This window comes from Neurospora tetraspora (assembly GCF_033439725.1).
Source record: "Neurospora tetraspora strain CBS 560.94 chromosome Unknown B0H65scaffold_5, whole genome shotgun sequence".
Classification (NCBI taxonomy): Eukaryota; Fungi; Ascomycota; class Sordariomycetes; order Sordariales; family Sordariaceae; genus Neurospora; species Neurospora tetraspora.
The window spans coordinates 1,237,752-1,255,728 of NW_026944387.1; the positions used below are offsets into that span (position 1 = coordinate 1,237,752).

Below are 17,977 nucleotides of genomic sequence, written 5' to 3' on the forward strand. Positions count from 1 at the left end.
ACCGCTTCATAACGGAACAGCCTCGAGTCTCGTGGCTACAGAGAAGGCTGATTCGCTATAAACTGCGGCATTATCCACCCATGGTTGAACTGGAAATAGCCACTCTTCCGGAGCCAGAACAGCCTCGAAACACCATGCTAAGGTGGATGGTCTAAAATAAATTACTCAACATCAGCGTCTTCCGCTGGCTTACCTTAACCATCGGCACAATGGCATTTGTCGCCATCCACCTGGGGGCATGGAATTATCACTTCAAAAGTGTCCCCGACAAGTGGTTATGGCGGTCATCTTCTATAGTGTCATATGTCTTCACATTCCTGATGATCCTTTTTTCACCTTACATGGCCCCTAAGCCAAAAAGAAAGGACGACGACATAGAGTCCACCGACACCAAGTCTAAAGTCACAGAGGCCGACGACACTGAGCTCGATGACAAGAAAGCTTCGGAAAATCTCTCGAAGCCTCTCCAAGCCATCGCCTACATTATCTCAGCCTGTTACTTCTGGTCGCATGTCACTTTAATAGTGTTGGCTTGCACGGCATTCTCAAAGGCACCGGTGGGAGTCTACAAAGAAGGAAGCTGGACGACTTTCCCACCACATCTTTGAAACCGAGAACAACGAAGGCAATGGCAGCGAAAGTCCAAGATACGAAGGTCATTATGAGGGTTTGACTGGAGTTTCATGTTGCAAAAATCCAATAACCTCTGAAGATCGTTGGAAAATTTTATGTGCAATAGTCAATGTTTTCTCGTACTCGGGTTGTTGGCCGTGGCACTTACTGACGTCCAGAAGGTCCTTGTCGGCATGGATTGAGCACATCAATTTTCCCCAATACTGGAGACACTTCTGATATCGAATATTGCACAGATCTGCTTGACAATCCGCAGCTCGCAGTTTGTTTTTGTCGAGCTTCCACCGGAATTCCCATACATAGAGGACGTGAGATGTTGGAGTGGGGACGGGGATCGGGATGCCGGCGAGTGCGGATGGTACAGGGCAGATGTTTGACGTCGTTCGGTCTTGGACGTTCCATAGCGTATTACCTAATAACATACGCACATATGCCTAGAATTAGTCCATTAACTCAAATGGGAGGAGACAACCTGGGCAGTGGATAAGGTATTCCAGATGTTTGTGACTGGTGGCAGTCGCGAGGGTTCCTTGGAAGTTAGACCCAACATTCCCGGCATCAAGTACCGGGTCCCTAAATGAACGTGTTTGTTAGGCGGGGAACTTTGGTAGGGGACTTTGTGATGACTCCACAACTCATACAAGAACACTGGAAACCTCATCTTTCGTTTCTTCTTTCTCTGCACTTATACATCTATCGCAAAATCCTCCCGCTTTGTTCTAACAAACCGATAAAAAAAAAGGAGCCGAAAAATGTTAACTTATACCCAAGACCAGCTGGATCGCTATTTCCGGCATATCGGCTATTCGCCGAAGGATGCCGAAGACGACCTCGGCAGGCTCACCATGCTGCAGCTACGCCACATGGCCCGCGTTCCATTTGAGAGTTTGACACTGCATTATTCGAAACACCACAGGTTGTCCCTGGACCTGGAAGACCTCTTTGAAAAGATCGTCGACAAGGGGAGGGGAGGTTACTGCATGGAGGTCAATGCGTTCTTTGGGGCCGTCTTGCGCAGTCTGGGTTACACACTCATTAATGTAGGAGGAAGAGTGAAGAAGGGAGAGTACAACGGATGGTTTGTGGTACCGAACATACCTAGGCCTATACCTAAGCATCGTGCACTAACGAAATCCCAGGAATCACATGGTCAACATCGTGACCATCAACAACACGCGATATCTAGTTGACGTAGGATTTGGCTCCAACGGCTCCGTTAATCCAGTCCCCCTGGAGCACAACCACATCTTTACTACGGTCTCTCCTGTGCGAGGACGACTCGAATACAAAAGTCTCTCACAACACACCGACCCTACCAACCAAAGGATATGGGTATACTCAACCCAGGAAAACTCATCCGCGCCCTGGAAGGAAATGTACTGTTTTGCCGCCGACATGGAGTTCTTCCCGGCCGATTTTGAGGTCATGAACCTATCGACCATGACCAGTCCGCAAAGCTTCTTCGTGCAGACCGTCATGTGCATGTGGCTTTTACTCGACGAAGACGACGAGAAAAAGGAACAGCGTCCTATAGGCGTCCTGATTTTGCACAAGGGTTATGTCAAGAGGAGGATAGGCGACAAGTCCGAGATTGTCGAGCACTTCGAATCAGAAGAGCAGAGAGTGAAGGCCTTGGAGAGGTATTTCGGTATTGTGCTTACGAAAAAAGAGAAGGAGGCAATTCGTGGCTTGCCAAGCGAGTTGAAGACGAGGTGTGGGCATTGTTAAGTGATGAGTAGAGGTACTGAGGTTACACAGGAAGTTGGAGTTGCATACCTCTACATAGAGGTATGGGGAGGAGAGGAGAGGAGGTTCTGCCGTCTTCCTTCGAACGACACTATAAGACAAATGTGCAAATAGTTTGGTACCCAATCATCTCGGGCCCAGCTACTTTCAACATCTGCCGGATATATGTGCTCCTCACACCCACACCCACCCGCCTGGACAGGATCAGACAAGCGAGCTGTATATGCAAAGACGCGGAAGGATGGCGGCAAACCGCAAATCCTACGAGATTGGCGAGAGTTTCCCCCGCATATTTTCTCCAAGCCACTCACTTTATAGTTCCTTCCTGATCCTGTTTCTCCTCGGATTAACACGCCATCTCGGGCCCCGGGACAAGGCTACACCAAGACCTTCTTCTCTCGGTGCATCTTCGCCAGAACCCGTTCCAGAACATGTATTCTGACACCCTCATCTGACACTCGAGACTGGATTGAGAATGGCATTTCATTGGCACGCTGGAAATCCGAACAGCCAACTCTTTTGAACCACGCCATATCATCCCGTTTTCCCATCCAAGATGCTGAGGCGGGAGACTTCATGATGGTTTCTGTGACAAACGAGGTTTACCAACCATGACATACATGGCCAGCTTCCAATCTCCGTCCATTGAGAGCCTCACGGCATTGGGAGACCCTCCATCAACCGCGTATCTCATGGACATCCAAGACCACAGATACCTAGGTACCTATTCAGCTTTCTCGCTGCGACTACCTGGCACAACATGTACCAATCGCCTGGGTGCTGGACCGCTTCACTCCATCTCTCATTGTTTGCTCGTCCTTTATTTCACCGCATGAGCATTGCATAAGCATCACTGCCGAGTCCCGGCCTCACTTCATGTACAGTGTGTGCAACTTCAGTAGGGAATTGTTAATTGATATCATAGTCTCTCAATGTACAGATCATGGCTTCGGTAGTAGTAGCCTCAACACCTTGATCATCATTCATTCTCATGAAACATCTCAGTGACCACACCTTGGCATGTGCACTCAAACACACCCCTTCTCCAACTCGCCCTCAGATCATCATCACCACCACCACACCCTCCCCCTAAATCAACGCCAAAACCCCAGCCACACCCACAACCCCCGCTGCCACCAACGCCCTCGTCTCCCACCCGTTCCACAGCGCACTTGCGGCATTCTCATCATCCCCACCCGCCTTGGTCGCGCTCGCACTGCTCTGCGGACTATCCGTCCCCGTAACAATCGTCCCATTCTCCGTACTCGTCGGACTTTCCTCCGTCTTCAACAAAACATAAATCTCCCCCGTCGAATCGCTCGTCATCCAGAGCCTTTCGTTGGAATCAAACGCCATCCCCACAGGTCTGAAGCACTTATCGGGACAGACCGAGTTATCTTTATTCATGATGATATCCTTGAGGGCATCGCGGCTGTTTTCGGCGCTGATGGTAGGTTCGCCGGTGGTGGGGTTGAATTGGATGGAAGATAGGCGGTAGCCGACGGGATCAGTCTTGTCGAAGGACCCCCTAAACGTGACGTACGCGACATCACCCTTGGGAGCGAACTTGATGTCGATGGGGGCGTAGTGGGCCGGGAAGGTGAGGCGGGGGCTCACGTAGTCGGAGGCGCAGGTTTCGTCGGTGAGTTTGTTGCCTGAGATGGTTTGCGCGTTTTCCTCGGTGATGGCGAATTGCGAGCCGATCTTGAGGTTGTCGTTCTCGGGAATCTCGGACACGTCCCAGACGGCAAAGCACTTGGGGTAACCATAGTTGCCGCCTTGGTGCTCCTTGGTACCGTTGAGGTAGCCGAAGAAGTTGAGCTCCTCGCCCGGGTTGTTCTCGTGGATGTCCTTGCCGTTGCGGGTGACGCCGTCGATGGAGTTTTCCACGGCGTAGATGCCGCCTGTGACGGGGTGCTCGCCGACTCCCACCGAGTTGCGCAGGCCCCAGCCGAGCACGACGCCGTCTTCGTTGTAGTTGTAGGCCTTTGTGGAGGAGCTGGTGACGTTGGAGATGTCGAAGGCGCGAATCTGCGAGAGGCCGTTGTTGAGGACCTCGGCCTGCGCCTCGTTGCCGTCGGCGCTGCCGCGCGAGACGAGCAGGTAGCCGTCTTCCTTCTGCGAGAGGAGGAGGGTGCGGGTGACGAGGTCGTTGTTGCTCATGTTGGTGACGATCTCGCGCTTGCCGCTGACGGTGCCGGCCTTGGAGTCGTAGTCCCAGGCGTAGACGGCTGAGGCGGAAGATGCGTAGAGGGTCTTGCCATCTTTGGAGAGGGCAATGCCATGGTTCAGCTGGTACTTGTTAGCTTCTTTACTTCTTCCATAGGTCAAGGAAAACGTACCGTCTTCTCATCGATGAGCGTCTTGGACTCAGAGACTGAGATACAAGTGCCTCCATTGTCTTTGAGTGTATGGCGAGTGATACCCTTTCCGCTCTCGACAACCAGCAAAGCACCCGAGCTATCAAACTGAAGGCTTCTGGGCTTGGTCAACTCGCCGGCGATCAGTTGGGCTTGCCATCCAGCCGCCACAACGGGGAGGTCATATGACGGAACAAGAACTTTGTCGCAAGAATTCTGAGCAAGGGCAGTGGCTGAAAGTCCAACTGCAAGAGCTGCTTTTGCAACTCCGTTGGTCTTCATTGTGCTGGTTCAGAGTGAAACACGTTCCCAGGTGTATGATATTGTTGTGTCTTGTCTCAGGATAGGAACGGCCCGGGAGACTGGAATGGTGAGGAATAAGAAGTCAGATGAACAGACAGATAGACGGGAGGTTGGGGTCAATAAGGTAGTAAATGGGCCATGTGAGCACATGTAGAAGGGGTGCATTCGATGCGGGTTATAAAGGGCTCCTAAAGAACATCTCGAACCACAAGGGCGGTAACATATATACATCAGGCCAGTGACGACTGCAACCAGGATTCTGCTGCTGAAGAGGAGGCCATATTCCATAGCTCCGACTTACCGCACAAAACGCCACAAAGCGACGATAACAGGCCGGAGCGGTCATAGTGCATCCGAAAGGGTGTTGGCCACCCACAAGATCCCTACGATAGCTCTTCAGCTCTGTACGTAACCGCCAGAGGCGTTCGGTAGTCAGGACTTGCCATATTCGGCTCGCGCTGGTCAGAGTTGGGAGTGTGAAATCATCGCCGCTCCCATCGACACCCATCAACACCCAGGACACCCCATACAATCCTGCATACGGAATCCAATAGTGTAGCATCCAGACGCGGGTTGAGGCTGTCCGGCATGTCCTTCAGGCTTCAGGCCGTCCTTCACACCATTGCTGTGCCATCACCAACCGTCAAACCCCGCATTAATCTGCGCGGAGAAGGTAGTATTGGGCCAATCACTTTGGTTTCCCATGATATGGTTCTTGTATATCGAGTGGCGGGTATCGAAACAGCAGAAAGAAGAATGGAAAGAGTCTGATGGCGTGATGGTGTGCTGCCCGCACGGCTTATACTATGTAGACAGCAAAGTGAATACTGCTGGCAGCCATCACCAACAATGCTCTGGTACAGTGACATAACACCGTCGTTTCGGCACCCAGATGGGTCTCCGATAGGGCTCTAGACCGTGCTGGGGGAGCGATTGGTCAAGACAGGGAACAGAAAGAAGCTGGAAGCCCAAATGGCACGAGGGAACCTTGCTTTTTATCCCAATCGGGACAGCAGAGGCGTGCGGGTGATGGAGGGTGGGGAGCTGATGAGATAGGAAGAAAGGCTGGAAGCATGGAAGTGAAGAACGAGTGAAAGGAAAGGAAAGACGCACATCTCCCACACCCCCCACCCCATATTGCCAAAAAAACCTTCTTGTCCAAGCTGATGGGACGACTGACCATCCGCGGCAACTCTGGTGCAGAGAGATCATATCATGTACATGACCCGCGGAGACAACTTTGCCTTACCCTCTGCCAGATATGTAGTCGAGTCCAGACAGCCCAACCTCATGCCACTTCATACGCACCTGTTTTCATTGTAGACCTGCTCTCGAGATCAACTTTGCACAGCATACGAAGCCCAACCGTCTGCTAAGGTTTCGAAGTTCGTATTGCGAGGGTAAAAGCGTGAAGAAATCCTGCAGTTGGACTGATCGCGATATAAGCAGAGCGATACTGCCAACCACCGGGATAACGTGTATCGCGAGGTCAATCCAGCAGATAAAAGTGCGACTGTACCGTTATCCGTCCTGTCTCGGGCGATCACTTCATCGCCCACTGACGAGACAACACACCTCATCTCAAAATGAGTCCCCGGTCAACCCTTCGGGGCATCGTCGCGACAACACTCGCCGGCTTCGCCCTGGTCGCCAACGCCTTACCACAACCGCAAGTCCAAGAAACCGTCGCCCCTTCGCCCAAAGTTTGGGTGCACGTCGATGCCACAACCAAAGGCGCAACCATCACGCCCACCGTGACGACAGACGCCGCCGGCGGAGCCAAATACACCGACAACGCGCCCCCCGAGTATCTCACCAGGTCTAAAGCATACAGCAGCTTCAACGACCATGGGGCTATGGGGACCTACACCAGCCTCAACCCTGCTCCCACCGCCTCGGGGTTTCCGGGCGTTGACGACCCCCGCGGCGAGTTCCTGGCCTGTCTACCGCAGCAATCGCTCGATGAGCCGTTCTGCGCTCCAAAGCGGGATGCGATCTTGAGGCCGGGGCGTGGGTACTACAGTGAGTCTTTCCCCCCCCCCGGCCCCCTTGACCCAGACCCGTTTTGCATCCATCCACTAACCCATCCCTCCTCCTCTTTCAAGTAACATGGAACACCCTCTACTTCGCCCTCCCCAACCAGCGCGTACAAATCCTTCTTCAAACCGCTGACGTCCCTGACGCCCTTGCGGGCCTCGTTGACTCCTCTTCCTCCTCCTCCAATACCTCAACCCTCCCCCGCTTCCCCATCCTCCCCGCCGAGCAAGGCTTCGCCTTCTTCCCCCTCCCCAAATCCTTCCTCCCTTCTGATCCAGAGTCTTACCAACTGATCCGACTGAACTTCACCATGGCCGTCTGGGCCAGCGGTAACTACGACGAAGACGCGCCCACCGAAACAAAACAAGGTCCTCTGGTCTATGTGACCAATGGGTACGACTCCTCGGACGGTAATGACTCGGACGATGATGAGGATGGTGACCACGATGACAACGACGATTTGGTTTCCTCGCCTGGGTTATCAAAGGGCAAGAAAATCGCCATTTCTGTGCCAGTGGCGATTGTGTCAGTGTTGGTGCTCGGGGGATTAATCGCTTTTGCGGTGTGGGGGTATCGGAAGAATGGGACGGTCCCGTTTGTTGGTGGACTCTTCAGTAAAAGAAGAGGAGCGAGAAGCGGTGGTTGTGGAAGCGGGTATGGAGTGAGGAAGAGTTATTCGGAGAGGGTTGGCGGGAAGAGAGGCGCTGGCGCGGCGGGCGTTGAAGAGGGGGTGGTGGCGACGAGGGCCGCTGGGGATAACAAGGGCGGCGGTGGTGGTGGTGGTGGTGGTGGTGGTGTCGAATTGACGGATCGGGAGAGTTGGTCGCCGACGAGCCCGACCAGTGCGCGCTTGGGCGGGGAGAATGTGTTCCGCGCCGAGGTGGAGAGGCAGGAGAGGGACAGGCAGGGCTGAGGGTCTTTAAGATCGGGTGGTCATGGAGGGTGCAGGTTGGTTTGTTGAGGAGGAGCAAAGTACGACGGAATGATGATGAATGTTATGGCATTTTCTCCTTGTTTATGGTTATTCATAGAGCATTGTCGGCGTGGAGATTGATCGATTGCAATTGAGGTGTTGTCTTATCATTGTGCGGGGTGTCTTCGTGCTCGTTCGTGGTGAGATGTTTGCTGCGTTTGAAGAGAAGGGATGAAGGATGACGCTGCTGGCGACAGCTTTCTGGTGGGGAAGTGGACCAGAGTTGGCGGTATCTGCCTGCGTTACAGGCAGTTGGACGCCGCTGTTAGGACTGGGGACTGTCCTGATATTGCACTAGCAAATTAACAATTATTTTGCGGGGGCTTCAGTTAGCGCGATAAGATCTCTGATCCCGATAGTCCAAGGCAAAGAAGTGAAGGGAACCCAAAGACTTAATAAAAAAGTGTTGATGCTGATGAGGAGAGGAAAAGGCTCCAGCCCCCCAGGGTTTATATATATGTTCTGTCTGTCGTACCCAACTGGGCTTCCAATCAGCCCTTTCCAGGATCCGGGAATGCCCTCCTTCCCTCAGAGCATCGACAACAAGCGAGTGACCAGGCAGTGAAAAGAGTGTTCCGTTGATCATCTTCTTCCCCATGGCACGACCTCGCAGGCCGAGCACACATTGAAAAAGATTTGGTTTGCTTTCGTAACTGAATGATTGACATCAAAAATTACGACCAGAACGGCCCCGAAGGACAATTCACGGCGGCTAACACCACGATGTACAATGCAGGCTCTCCACCGTACTACGCGGTTTGCTTGAGCTCCGCGCAGTCAGTCAAGGTAAGTATGAAGAAGAAAAAGAAAAAGAAAAAAGAAGAGAAGGGAAGAATTGGGGAGGGGAGCCGATGTTAAATAGAGGATTGGGAGGGTCTGTGCACGAGTGCAAATTCCATGAAATTCCGTACAGCTGCTGACGGTCTGTCTCGTTTGTAGTGACTACTTCCTTCCTCCGTAGTACCTAGTCTTGAGCTCCTTCTTTGCTGGTCATCGTCGTGATGGTTCTTTCTACGTACAGGTGCGCGCCTTCTATATATCCAGATCGCTACCTTCCCATGACGGGGCATGTGGGGTTTAGTCTGTACCCTGCAGGGGGTGTGTCCGTCGGTCCCGACAGATAGCATTATCGAGCCCATCGTGAAGCAGGGCAGAGATGAAGAGGATGATGATGTCTTTCGAGACTGTTACATGAGCTCTCGTCTAGTCCAAGGTGACGTTCAAATCTTACAGACACCCATTCACAATCTTCCACCACTCTCACCAAAAAGCATCAGAGAACAGCATCAGTCTTGTTTGTTAACTATCCCCTTCCGAGGAAAGTCACCGCGGCAGTCGCGTATTATTAGTTTGTATGTATGTTGCTATGTATATGACATAGCATCGCTCTCTTTCCAAGCGGGGTGTGGTGTGTGTGGTATATACTACACTCTCGGAGAGCTTATGTTCATCATCAACAATGTGATCAGCCACCATTAAAAGAGCATGTACAGAAGACTGGTAGTTCGTCGTCATCGCCGTCAGCGAGACAAAAACAACGACCAGCTTCGTATAATGCCAGGGACTTGTCGTGGGAACCTGCCTCTTCCTTTCCCAGGCCGCAACATACGAATCGAAAAACATAGTCGAGTATGTTTGTTTGTGTGTGTGTGCGTCGCTGATCCATTGCCCAATCATGATAATAAGTCATTGGTTTTCCCGCCAACCATGCTCCCGTTCCTATCCCTGCCGCCTTTGTGGTATCTCTGCCTCTTCCGTCCTTCCTGCCTCGTACTATGCGAACCCATCGCGCATAAATAATACAGCCACCCGTGATAAACAAAATAAAAATGCAAAGCTATGCCTCCCTCCTTCCCTCCGTCCCTCCCTCCTTTTCATGTTCAACTTGTTGTTGTTTGTTGTATCCAAGGTTTCATCATCCACCTTGATTTGATTGTGATATCTTTGTTTGTTTAATAATGACCAACAGCGCTCAGCCTGACGTTCTTCTTCAGCATCGAAACCGGCACGGGAAAATCACCAGGCGAGATAGGCGAGTCAGGGCGGGGGATGCCATCCTCCATGTCGTCCTCCTCAGGGGCCTCGACAATCCGGTTACGGCGCTCCGCCTCGCGGGCCAGATGACCAAAAGTCTGGGGGCTGACCTGGTCCGAGGTCCTCCGGGGGACGCTGTTCTCCCGCGACGAAGCCTTGGAGCGCGAGGAAGGCGTGCGCTGGGCTCTGTGCGATCCAGACGCCGAGTGGGCACCGAGACTGGATCGGCTGTTGCGCCTGCTATCGCCTTCATAAGGCCCACCGAACGCACCCCTCGTCAACATCTCATCGCCGCCGGCGTCGTCAAAGTGCATGAAGCCATCCAGATCCGGGCTGGGCTCCCACTCGTCGCCTCCCGATTGCCTAAGCGACCTATCCATCATGACGAGGATCTGTCCCGAAGACTCCGACATCCTATCCGATCTCTTGTCGACAGATCCAGTGCTGATGCGGATCTGCGGTCGCTGATGCCCGTGCGGCCGTGCGTTCAAAGCGTGAGCGTCCATGAGGCGCATCGTGCTGGCCGACGACTGCCTCGAAACCCTGCTGCTGCTGATGGTGTTCTCGCTCATCATGGTGAGGCGCGAATCTCGCGGATCGTCGCGGTCCATGCCGTCCCGGTTGTCTCCATACTCGGCAAGGATGTCCTCGCGCATGCGGGCGCGCTTCTGTCGCAGGGCTGCTAGCAACATCTCCTCCTGTCGAGTGACGGCCATGAACCGCCCGCTGGCGTTGTCCTGGATGCTGCTCGCGGTGCTTGCTCGCCGGCCTGGATCCATCCTATCGCTTCCTAGGCTTCTACCGCTGTACACGGATCTGTTGTCCGGCGCATACGCCCCGAACGTCTCGCTGCTGCGGTTTTGGAGATAAAAGTCAACGTCAACGCTGGTTGGCGACAGGGGTGGCGTGGCATTTGCTTCCTTCTTTGACTGAGCAGGCGTACCATGCATCGCGGTCTGGGAAGTGGATGTGCTGCCTGTGGAGAGATGCGAAGTTGTCTTCTGAGAGCTGCCTCGCGAGCCCCTCTTCGAAACATTAGCTGCCGCAGCGCCTTCGGGAATAGGCAAAAACTGTGTTTGCGTGCCGTACTGTGGTCGCTTTGCTGATTTGGCCCGACCGTAGTCCGCGGTCAACGAGGAAGGTTGCGAGGTTGCGGAACGAGTGCTGGCTGGGCTCATTGGTCCCTGCTCGCCCAACGGCACGGCCAGCGAGTTTCGTGCAGATGACTCATAGCTATCCTCCTCTGAATCCGATGAAAGAGACAAGACGCTGTTCATCTGTAGGTCAAGCGCGGTCATGCTGCGATCTGTCCGCTTCGAGGCCTCGGATGTCCTGGTGTGACGACTCGAGATACTAGCACTGTCCGCGAGAGGCGATGCTAAGCTGGAAGGCGTAAGGACACTGGATGGCGGACCCTCTGGTCGCTTAGGTGTTTGAACCGGTCGGCCACTCGGTGCTGGCGGGAATAAAGATAGAGAAACCTTTCTTGCACAAGGATTCAACGGCGGTGCCGGGAATGATGAGACGTCTTCGTCAGGTGCCGGGCCCTCATCCACATTTGGCCCCTCATACATCTCCTGCCCGGCCGAGTTGGCATAGGATTCCTGTTGGTAGCGTTCGTAATCTGTCCTCTCCGTCCGGCGCTTCATCGGCTGCTGGCTCATTTCCGGCGTTGTTGGCCTGGCTGGAGAGTTGGTAATCATATCTGCCCCGAGAACATGGGCGCTGTAATCAACCAAATCCGGCTTTAGGTGTTTGGAAGACTTGGATTTCAGTAGTCGGGAAGAGATATCAAGCATTGATGACTTCTTCTTCTTGATTCTCGCTTCGGGTATAGTCTCTGGAATGCCATTGTCGTAATCAAGTAGTTGCTGGGCCTTGGATGGTAGTTGTTTGGACATGGCCGAGTTTTGTGTTTGTTGCTGTTGTAGCTGCTGCTGCTGCTTGTCGTAATACGATGCAACTGTCGAGCTAGACTGTCGTCGTTGTTGGTGTGAGGTGTTGGTACCCTCGTAGTTCATGGATTCTGGCCCCTCGTTATGCTGCCAGCCCGTATTCCTCGGGGCCGCTTCTGGCTCGTTATCCCATCGCCTTTCGTGGGAAGCGGATGCCTCATTGTGATGAGCCCTTCGCCGACCAGCATCTCTCTCACCATGATGAGCTGCGCCCGAAATAGGGGCGTTGCTGATGGCCGGGCTGGCTCTTATTTCCCATGGAGAATCGATGTTGATCCCCCCCGTGCCAAGGATCTTTTGTGCCTTGGTTAACGGGCCAGAAGGTGGTGGTGGTGGAGGAGGAGGCGGAGGGACCGGCTTGGCTTTCCGGCCCGGTATGGAAAAGGGGAACTTTGATCGGTGTATGTGGCCCATGATGGATTTTGCTGCTGTGGAACAATGGAGACTCTGAAGGTTGCGCGGATCCGATAGACATGCGGTTTCCGGGTTCCAGGGCGCAAAACTCCAAGCAGACCCAGGCCTTAAAGTCGAAAGGGCTGATCACCGGGAGAAAATCATGAGAAGTGAGGCTTGGTCGGTGTGCAGTCGGTGCGGCGGTGAAGAGGGTTTTTCGTGTTGGAGGAAAGCTCGGTAGAAAATACTGCTTCTTTTTTTTCACTCAAAAGGTTTGCGTCAAGAGCTGCAATTCCGGGATCCAGCAGCAATAAGTCGTCGAAGTTGGTCAGTGGTGAAAAGAGGCGTCCCGGCAATTCCGACCCAGGCAGGCGGTCATCTCTTGGGTGCAAGGGACAGCCTGACAGTGAAGCAAAAACAAACGAAAGGGAAATAGGATCGGGTATGTACGTCAGTGGTGTGGGAGAGGCAGAAAATATGAGGAATGAGGTCCGAGAAGTCTGCTCCGTGTCCTCCTTTTTTCCTTGGGAGCATGCGCAAAATCGCTGTCCTGGCCCCGGGAATGGCAGTGGGACAGGATCCCCGGTAGCGTTAACGGTTTTGAAGTTTGGGGGCTCCACCGAGAATGATGCTCCAAAATTGTCCAAAACGTGGCTCCCTTTGTGGTACCGGGGTGGTGGTGGAAGGGAGATATCTCACCAGGCTCACCCCCTGGTCGGCTAGGAAACATGCGTACTGTGTACTCTTGGCGATCGAAAAGCGTAGTCCTCCAATATCTGCCATTAGAGATGACACAACCTCGAAGCATCTGGCAGTCTGGTAGCATCTCTCGAATGTCATTGGATCCCAACGAGGCAAAAGACCAAGCAGTGTAATACGCCGTGTGCCTTGGAACTTGGTGCCACGGGTGCCACCCTTTTGGTTATTCGTCGACAGCATTTTCCTGGAACGGCTGTTTGTGATGTTGAACGTGAACCTGCAGAAGTGAGCTGCACAGAAGGAGGACGGAAGCTCGAGGGATGGACGCCATTCGCGTTACACAGTACACGGGACTGAATGGGAATAGCGTCGAAGAGGATTGGGGTCACCCGCCGAGGCCCCTGGAGATTTGCTTCATGGGTATTGCAGAGCTAGTCCCTGTATCTTTTTTTTTTCTCAAAGTCCTCCAGGGCTTTCAGAATCCGCTGACATAATGCCTTTTGTTTCTTTTTTTCTGATATTGCTCGAGCACCGAGCTTTTGGCTATGGCGTTGAAGCTGTTGAGACTTGCATGATGACAGCCAGAGTGGTGGTTTCACATCACCAACTCTCCAAACACTTTGCCTTTATAAGATAGAACCCCGCAACAGAAAGCTGAACTCCAACTCTCCAAACACTTTGCCTTCACAAGATAGTGTAGAACCCCGCACAGAAAGCTGTTCCTATGCTCAAGCACCTGTGCAGTCTTGGCAAAGGGTGGTGAGTTGTGGTTTATACAACTTATTGGAATTTGGACCTCCCAAAACGAAACGAACCAAGACTTCATCGGCCTGCATCTGCACCAAATGAGAATATACAAGAAAACTGACTGTGGATTCAAACTCAGCGTACCTCGGACTATCGAGTGTTGTGGAGATGTCTCTGTCAAAGATCCGCTTCCTGACAGAGGCTGCTGAGCATCTCTTGGCACTGTGATTAGGGTGAGGAGATATCATGGGATATACCTTGTTGCCGTCTTTGATGTGCTCCCAGCATTGCCAGTATCGTTCGAATCCGTCCAGCCGGTCTGATGAGTGTCTCATCGGCAACCTAGAGCGCCACCGGGGAATGGTGATATCAAGCAACGCTGCAATGAAAGGTCTCGATGCGAGTTGATGGTGACTCTTTTCTGGTGGACCTGAGTGCTGATCACTAACAATTAATATCGTGACCCTGGAGGAAGATCCAGAGGACGGCGACCTCGTGGTGCAAGTGAACCAACAAGTGAAAAAGAAAGGAAAACAAGAAGATCTCGACATGAAGTTGACCAATGTGATCGGGCACTGTCAGACACGCGAGGTTGACGCGAGCTCTTGGTGTTCTAAAAGGAGATGAGCCGTGTTTAAACGCGATCCAGATGGCCGCCTGGGAGAATGGAGAATTTTAGGTAGATTTCCTTCAGGCGACTTCTGCACCTGGGGCAGGCTCAACCCCGCTGTGATGTCACTGAAGCAGTGGTGCTTAAACTCCGAATCTTTCGGCCGATGTTGTTCCCGTCAGGGGCAGTCCAGGTCCCTCGCTGTTTATGCCAGGGGCAGCCACATCCCGTTCTCCAACTCAATGCCAAGATGGAGGAAGCTCATCTCGACTCGCCTTCAAACTGATTTTGTGCGCGATCATTCCGCATCGTGGAGCCAGGGTAATCTCCAGCTTTAAGCTGTGAAGAAATCGGCGATTTTGAATCGCATGCGAGGATGAAAAAGAAAACATGCTGAAGAAGCAACAAGCAACTTGAACTGCAGTGCCGTGATGAAGGAGGCTTGAAGAAAGTGCACTAACAATTAGCAAGGGCCACCTGTAAACACACGCCTGCGACTGGCCCGTTCGGCGCTCTCTTTGCATCGGGCTCTCTCAGTGCCGGCCAGATGCCGCAGTCCAGTCCGGCCGGCATCTCGGACAGTGCCCGTGCGTTGTTGATTTCACCGTCCTCTGAACACCAGCCATAGCCATCACAAACATCTCATCAACTATATGCGGCCAGATGAAGATCGAGTCCAAAAAGAGGCTGAAAATCCAAGATTAACATCACACCAACCTTCTTCAAGATCATGACTTTTTGTACGCAGCAATCGCAGCGTCGCATCGGGCCCTAGTCTAGTCCTCATCAAAAGTCACAGCACTGACCAACATTCGCACGCTGACTTTGATCCACCACCACATCCACCACCACCCTCGCTCGCTAGGTCTGTTTCTGGTTCCTTGCATGAAACAAATGTCCCCGTGTTCTCCCAAAACAAGCGATACGACAACAAAATCCTGAAGCCCAAGATTACCGAGAGCACCGCCAGCGACCTTGTCCACTCTGACACCCTAGAGGGAGGTCTGTGTTGGTTTCAGACCGGACAAAGTAGAGGTATTCGTCACCGTCAGCCTCCTCCGGCTTTTATCAAACTTCAATGATACGACCTCGAATTATAAGATCACCACCAGGCCTCCTTTGACACAATCATTCAGCATACGAGCCCCTGGTACTCTTCATAGGAAACTGAGAGCACGGACCGATTTCGCCCTACAGTTCCTGCTGGACTCATGCTCAACGAGCTGCCTACCTTGTCGCGACTAGGGCCGGTAGCTACCGAAATGAGCTGGGTCAGCTTCGGCCTTTGACACGATCCATCCATTGCACCCAGACAGCCCCATGCTCATTATATATCTGCATCCAACCGCATGGATGGCATGTCGACATCCGCACCCTCTCTTGAGGTTACTATCTGTAAGTGGAAGCTCATGTGTTGGATCGTCAGCTCTACAATATACGGGAGACCATCTCACCTCATCGGGCGCTCGCCATGTACAACCTCTCAACCATCGTAGGCTGATACTCCACCAGTCTCCCTTTGATCTTGCCTCCTTCTAGCTTTGAACATAAGCGACCCTTCGCGTATGTCCTCTTTTCTTCTCCTTCCCCTCTTCCTCCCACAAAGCTATTTTCAGTGCTCAAGTGGATAGACAACAGCTCCTTCAAATCCAGACCGATGCGGAAATGCAGAGGGGTGGACCGTGAGATTGTGATAACCCAAAAGCCCCTGTTTCGGTATCAGGGTTACCAACACCATCAACACGTTTTGGACGTCTGGAGGAGGACGATCGGCGGTTGACTACCAGATCACGAAACGATGGACGGGGTTTATATAATCGTTAATTCGTCCGGGAATTTTACACTCCGGGGTTCAACACGCGTCAGTCGCGCACAAAATCGCGAAACGAAATCGAGCATCGTATCCGATATGCTCAGGGGCAGCCAAGGGCTACCGGTACTAACAAAAAATGGTGAGGCTCGCAGCCAAAGCTGTTAAGAAGAGTTTAATATTAAACTCCCCATTCTTGACCCACCCGTTCATGGGGTTCGGTTCCGCCATACCGGATCCGACTTGGCGTCGTTGTTGACTCCGAATTGGCCGGGCCGCCTTCTCCACCTTTTCGGCTCCGTGGTAGCCCAGAACGGCCCCGCTCTTCCCGGCGACCTCGCTCCCGTCCCTCTTCAGACCCGGGGCTTTCTCCCTGTTCCTCCACTTCCCCGCATTGCAAGCAGTCTGGTTTCAACATCGGCCACTGTTCCCCATTCACCCCAATATCCAATTTCCAAAATCACCGCAACTCAACCCTCTTTTCTCCCTAGCGCATCGCGACATCAACCCATCTGCAATGCTCTGCGACGCTCTGCAACCATAGGGCTGTCGATCGCCAACACCCGTTCAGGCAGCTTGACCGCACATTGGCCGATGTGTAGCATATGCAATCTTGGGCCCCTTGGCATCTGGGGACAAGTTAATTTCTCGAGATGTCTCAAGTGTATTTTGGATGGGAATAAGACGGCTGAGATGTTATGGGAGCGATAGAGGCTTGTCGAACATGATAAAGTTCGACAGTCTCCCCTCCTGCCAGCATCTGTCATAAACACAACAATCGCGAGTCAAGCGACTTCCGATTACAAGTCCATTTCATCCCTCATCCAAGTGGAATACAGTGAGTGACCACTGAGTCGGGGTCTCTCCAACCCATTGCCCTATCTCCCACCATTCCATACTATCTTCACCTCTTCCAGGCTTTCATCTCCGAGCAACGAGAACTCCTCAGGTCATCTGATTAGGTTGCCAGTACGTAAAGTCAGACAACTTCCTAGTCGTTCCTATCGCCGGCTGTAGTCTACCACACTTCCTTGATATTCAAGGCAAGCAAGAGAATGTCTCCGATATCTCAATGGTCCGATCCACCGGCCTATCAGAGGTCCTCTCGGTCGGTCCCGTCCTCGACCTAGCCCTCTCAAAGACTCTTGGCCACTCCGACTCTGCCGTGTCTACCTTGTTACTTATACCTCTCAACCACAGGCTTCTGCTAGTCAGTCATCGGTATCAGTTCGATATCCGGTATCTGATCTGCCATCTCTCACGGGGCATCTAACCATCTGCACTAACGCGCGTACCTGCTGCTTTCTCTGCAGGCACTATTTGCTGGTAATTTGCTGGTTGTCCTGCTTCGTCCATGCGGCGTTACCTTGCGCCAAGCTTGTCCGTCTGCTAGCTCTTTATCCCCCTGGCAACATGTCTTCGCACCTGTCCATTCGGGAAGGTGAAGCAACACCCAAGCAACACCACCATGGAGAACACGCCAACCATCTCGCCAATCAACGCGGCCGCCTGGGTCACCACGTTGCTGATTACAGCAAGTGGGACAGCGAGGTTTTGTAATTCCCCTGAATTGGTCAAGATCGCGATAAGCGGGTGTAACATCGCGGATGCTTGGTTTTGTTTTTCTCGCAACAAACCATCCAGGCATTTCGCGACTGGTCCCCACGTGTAGCATCC

At 52.8% G+C, this 17,977-nt stretch overlaps 6 protein-coding genes across 6 annotated transcripts; 3 read left to right on the forward strand and 3 right to left on the reverse strand.

Moving 5' to 3' along the window:
- Nucleotides 1–1,385: 1,385 nt before the first annotated feature.
- Nucleotides 1,386–2,361, forward strand: B0H65DRAFT_549744 (uncharacterized protein; the record flags this gene model as incomplete). The annotated part of the gene is made up of 2 exons (XM_062829682.1): nt 1,386–1,711; nt 1,773–2,361. 2 exons carry the CDS (start codon nt 1,386–1,388, stop codon nt 2,359–2,361), a joined length of 915 nt encoding a protein of 304 aa, XP_062680339.1.
- Nucleotides 2,362–3,260: 899 nt separating this feature from the next.
- On the reverse strand, nt 3,261–5,021 carry B0H65DRAFT_575854 (soluble quino protein glucose/sorbosone dehydrogenase; the record flags this gene model as incomplete). Its single annotated transcript, XM_062830633.1, has 2 exons — nt 3,261–4,671; nt 4,722–5,021. The coding sequence occupies 2 exons, from the start codon at nt 5,019–5,021 to the stop codon at nt 3,469–3,471; spliced, it is 1,503 nt and encodes a 500-aa protein (XP_062680340.1). The 3' UTR covers nt 3,261–3,468.
- A 1,113-nt stretch (nt 5,022–6,134) lies between these two features.
- Nucleotides 6,135–8,472, forward strand: B0H65DRAFT_589582 (uncharacterized protein). Its single transcript, XM_062831039.1, has 2 exons — nt 6,135–7,064; nt 7,148–8,472. The coding sequence occupies exons 1-2, from the start codon at nt 6,629–6,631 to the stop codon at nt 7,990–7,992; spliced, it is 1,281 nt and encodes a 426-aa protein (XP_062680341.1). The 5' UTR covers nt 6,135–6,628; the 3' UTR covers nt 7,993–8,472.
- A 1,522-nt stretch (nt 8,473–9,994) lies between these two features.
- On the reverse strand, nt 9,995–12,670 carry B0H65DRAFT_222966 (uncharacterized protein). Its single transcript, XM_062822077.1, has one exon. The coding sequence runs from the start codon at nt 12,453–12,455 to the stop codon at nt 10,005–10,007; it is 2,451 nt and encodes an 816-aa protein (XP_062680342.1). The 5' UTR covers nt 12,456–12,670; the 3' UTR covers nt 9,995–10,004.
- Nucleotides 12,671–13,551: 881 nt separating this feature from the next.
- Nucleotides 13,552–14,639, reverse strand: B0H65DRAFT_468599 (uncharacterized protein). The gene has a single exon (XM_062826966.1). It carries the CDS (start codon nt 14,429–14,431, stop codon nt 13,862–13,864), a length of 570 nt encoding a protein of 189 aa, XP_062680343.1. The 5' UTR covers nt 14,432–14,639; the 3' UTR covers nt 13,552–13,861.
- A 2,733-nt stretch (nt 14,640–17,372) lies between these two features.
- On the forward strand, nt 17,373–17,860 carry B0H65DRAFT_443370 (uncharacterized protein; the record flags this gene model as incomplete). The annotated part of the gene is made up of 2 exons (XM_062825632.1): nt 17,373–17,539; nt 17,614–17,860. 2 exons carry the CDS (start codon nt 17,373–17,375, stop codon nt 17,858–17,860), a joined length of 414 nt encoding a protein of 137 aa, XP_062680344.1.
- Nucleotides 17,861–17,977: the final 117 nt, after the last annotated feature.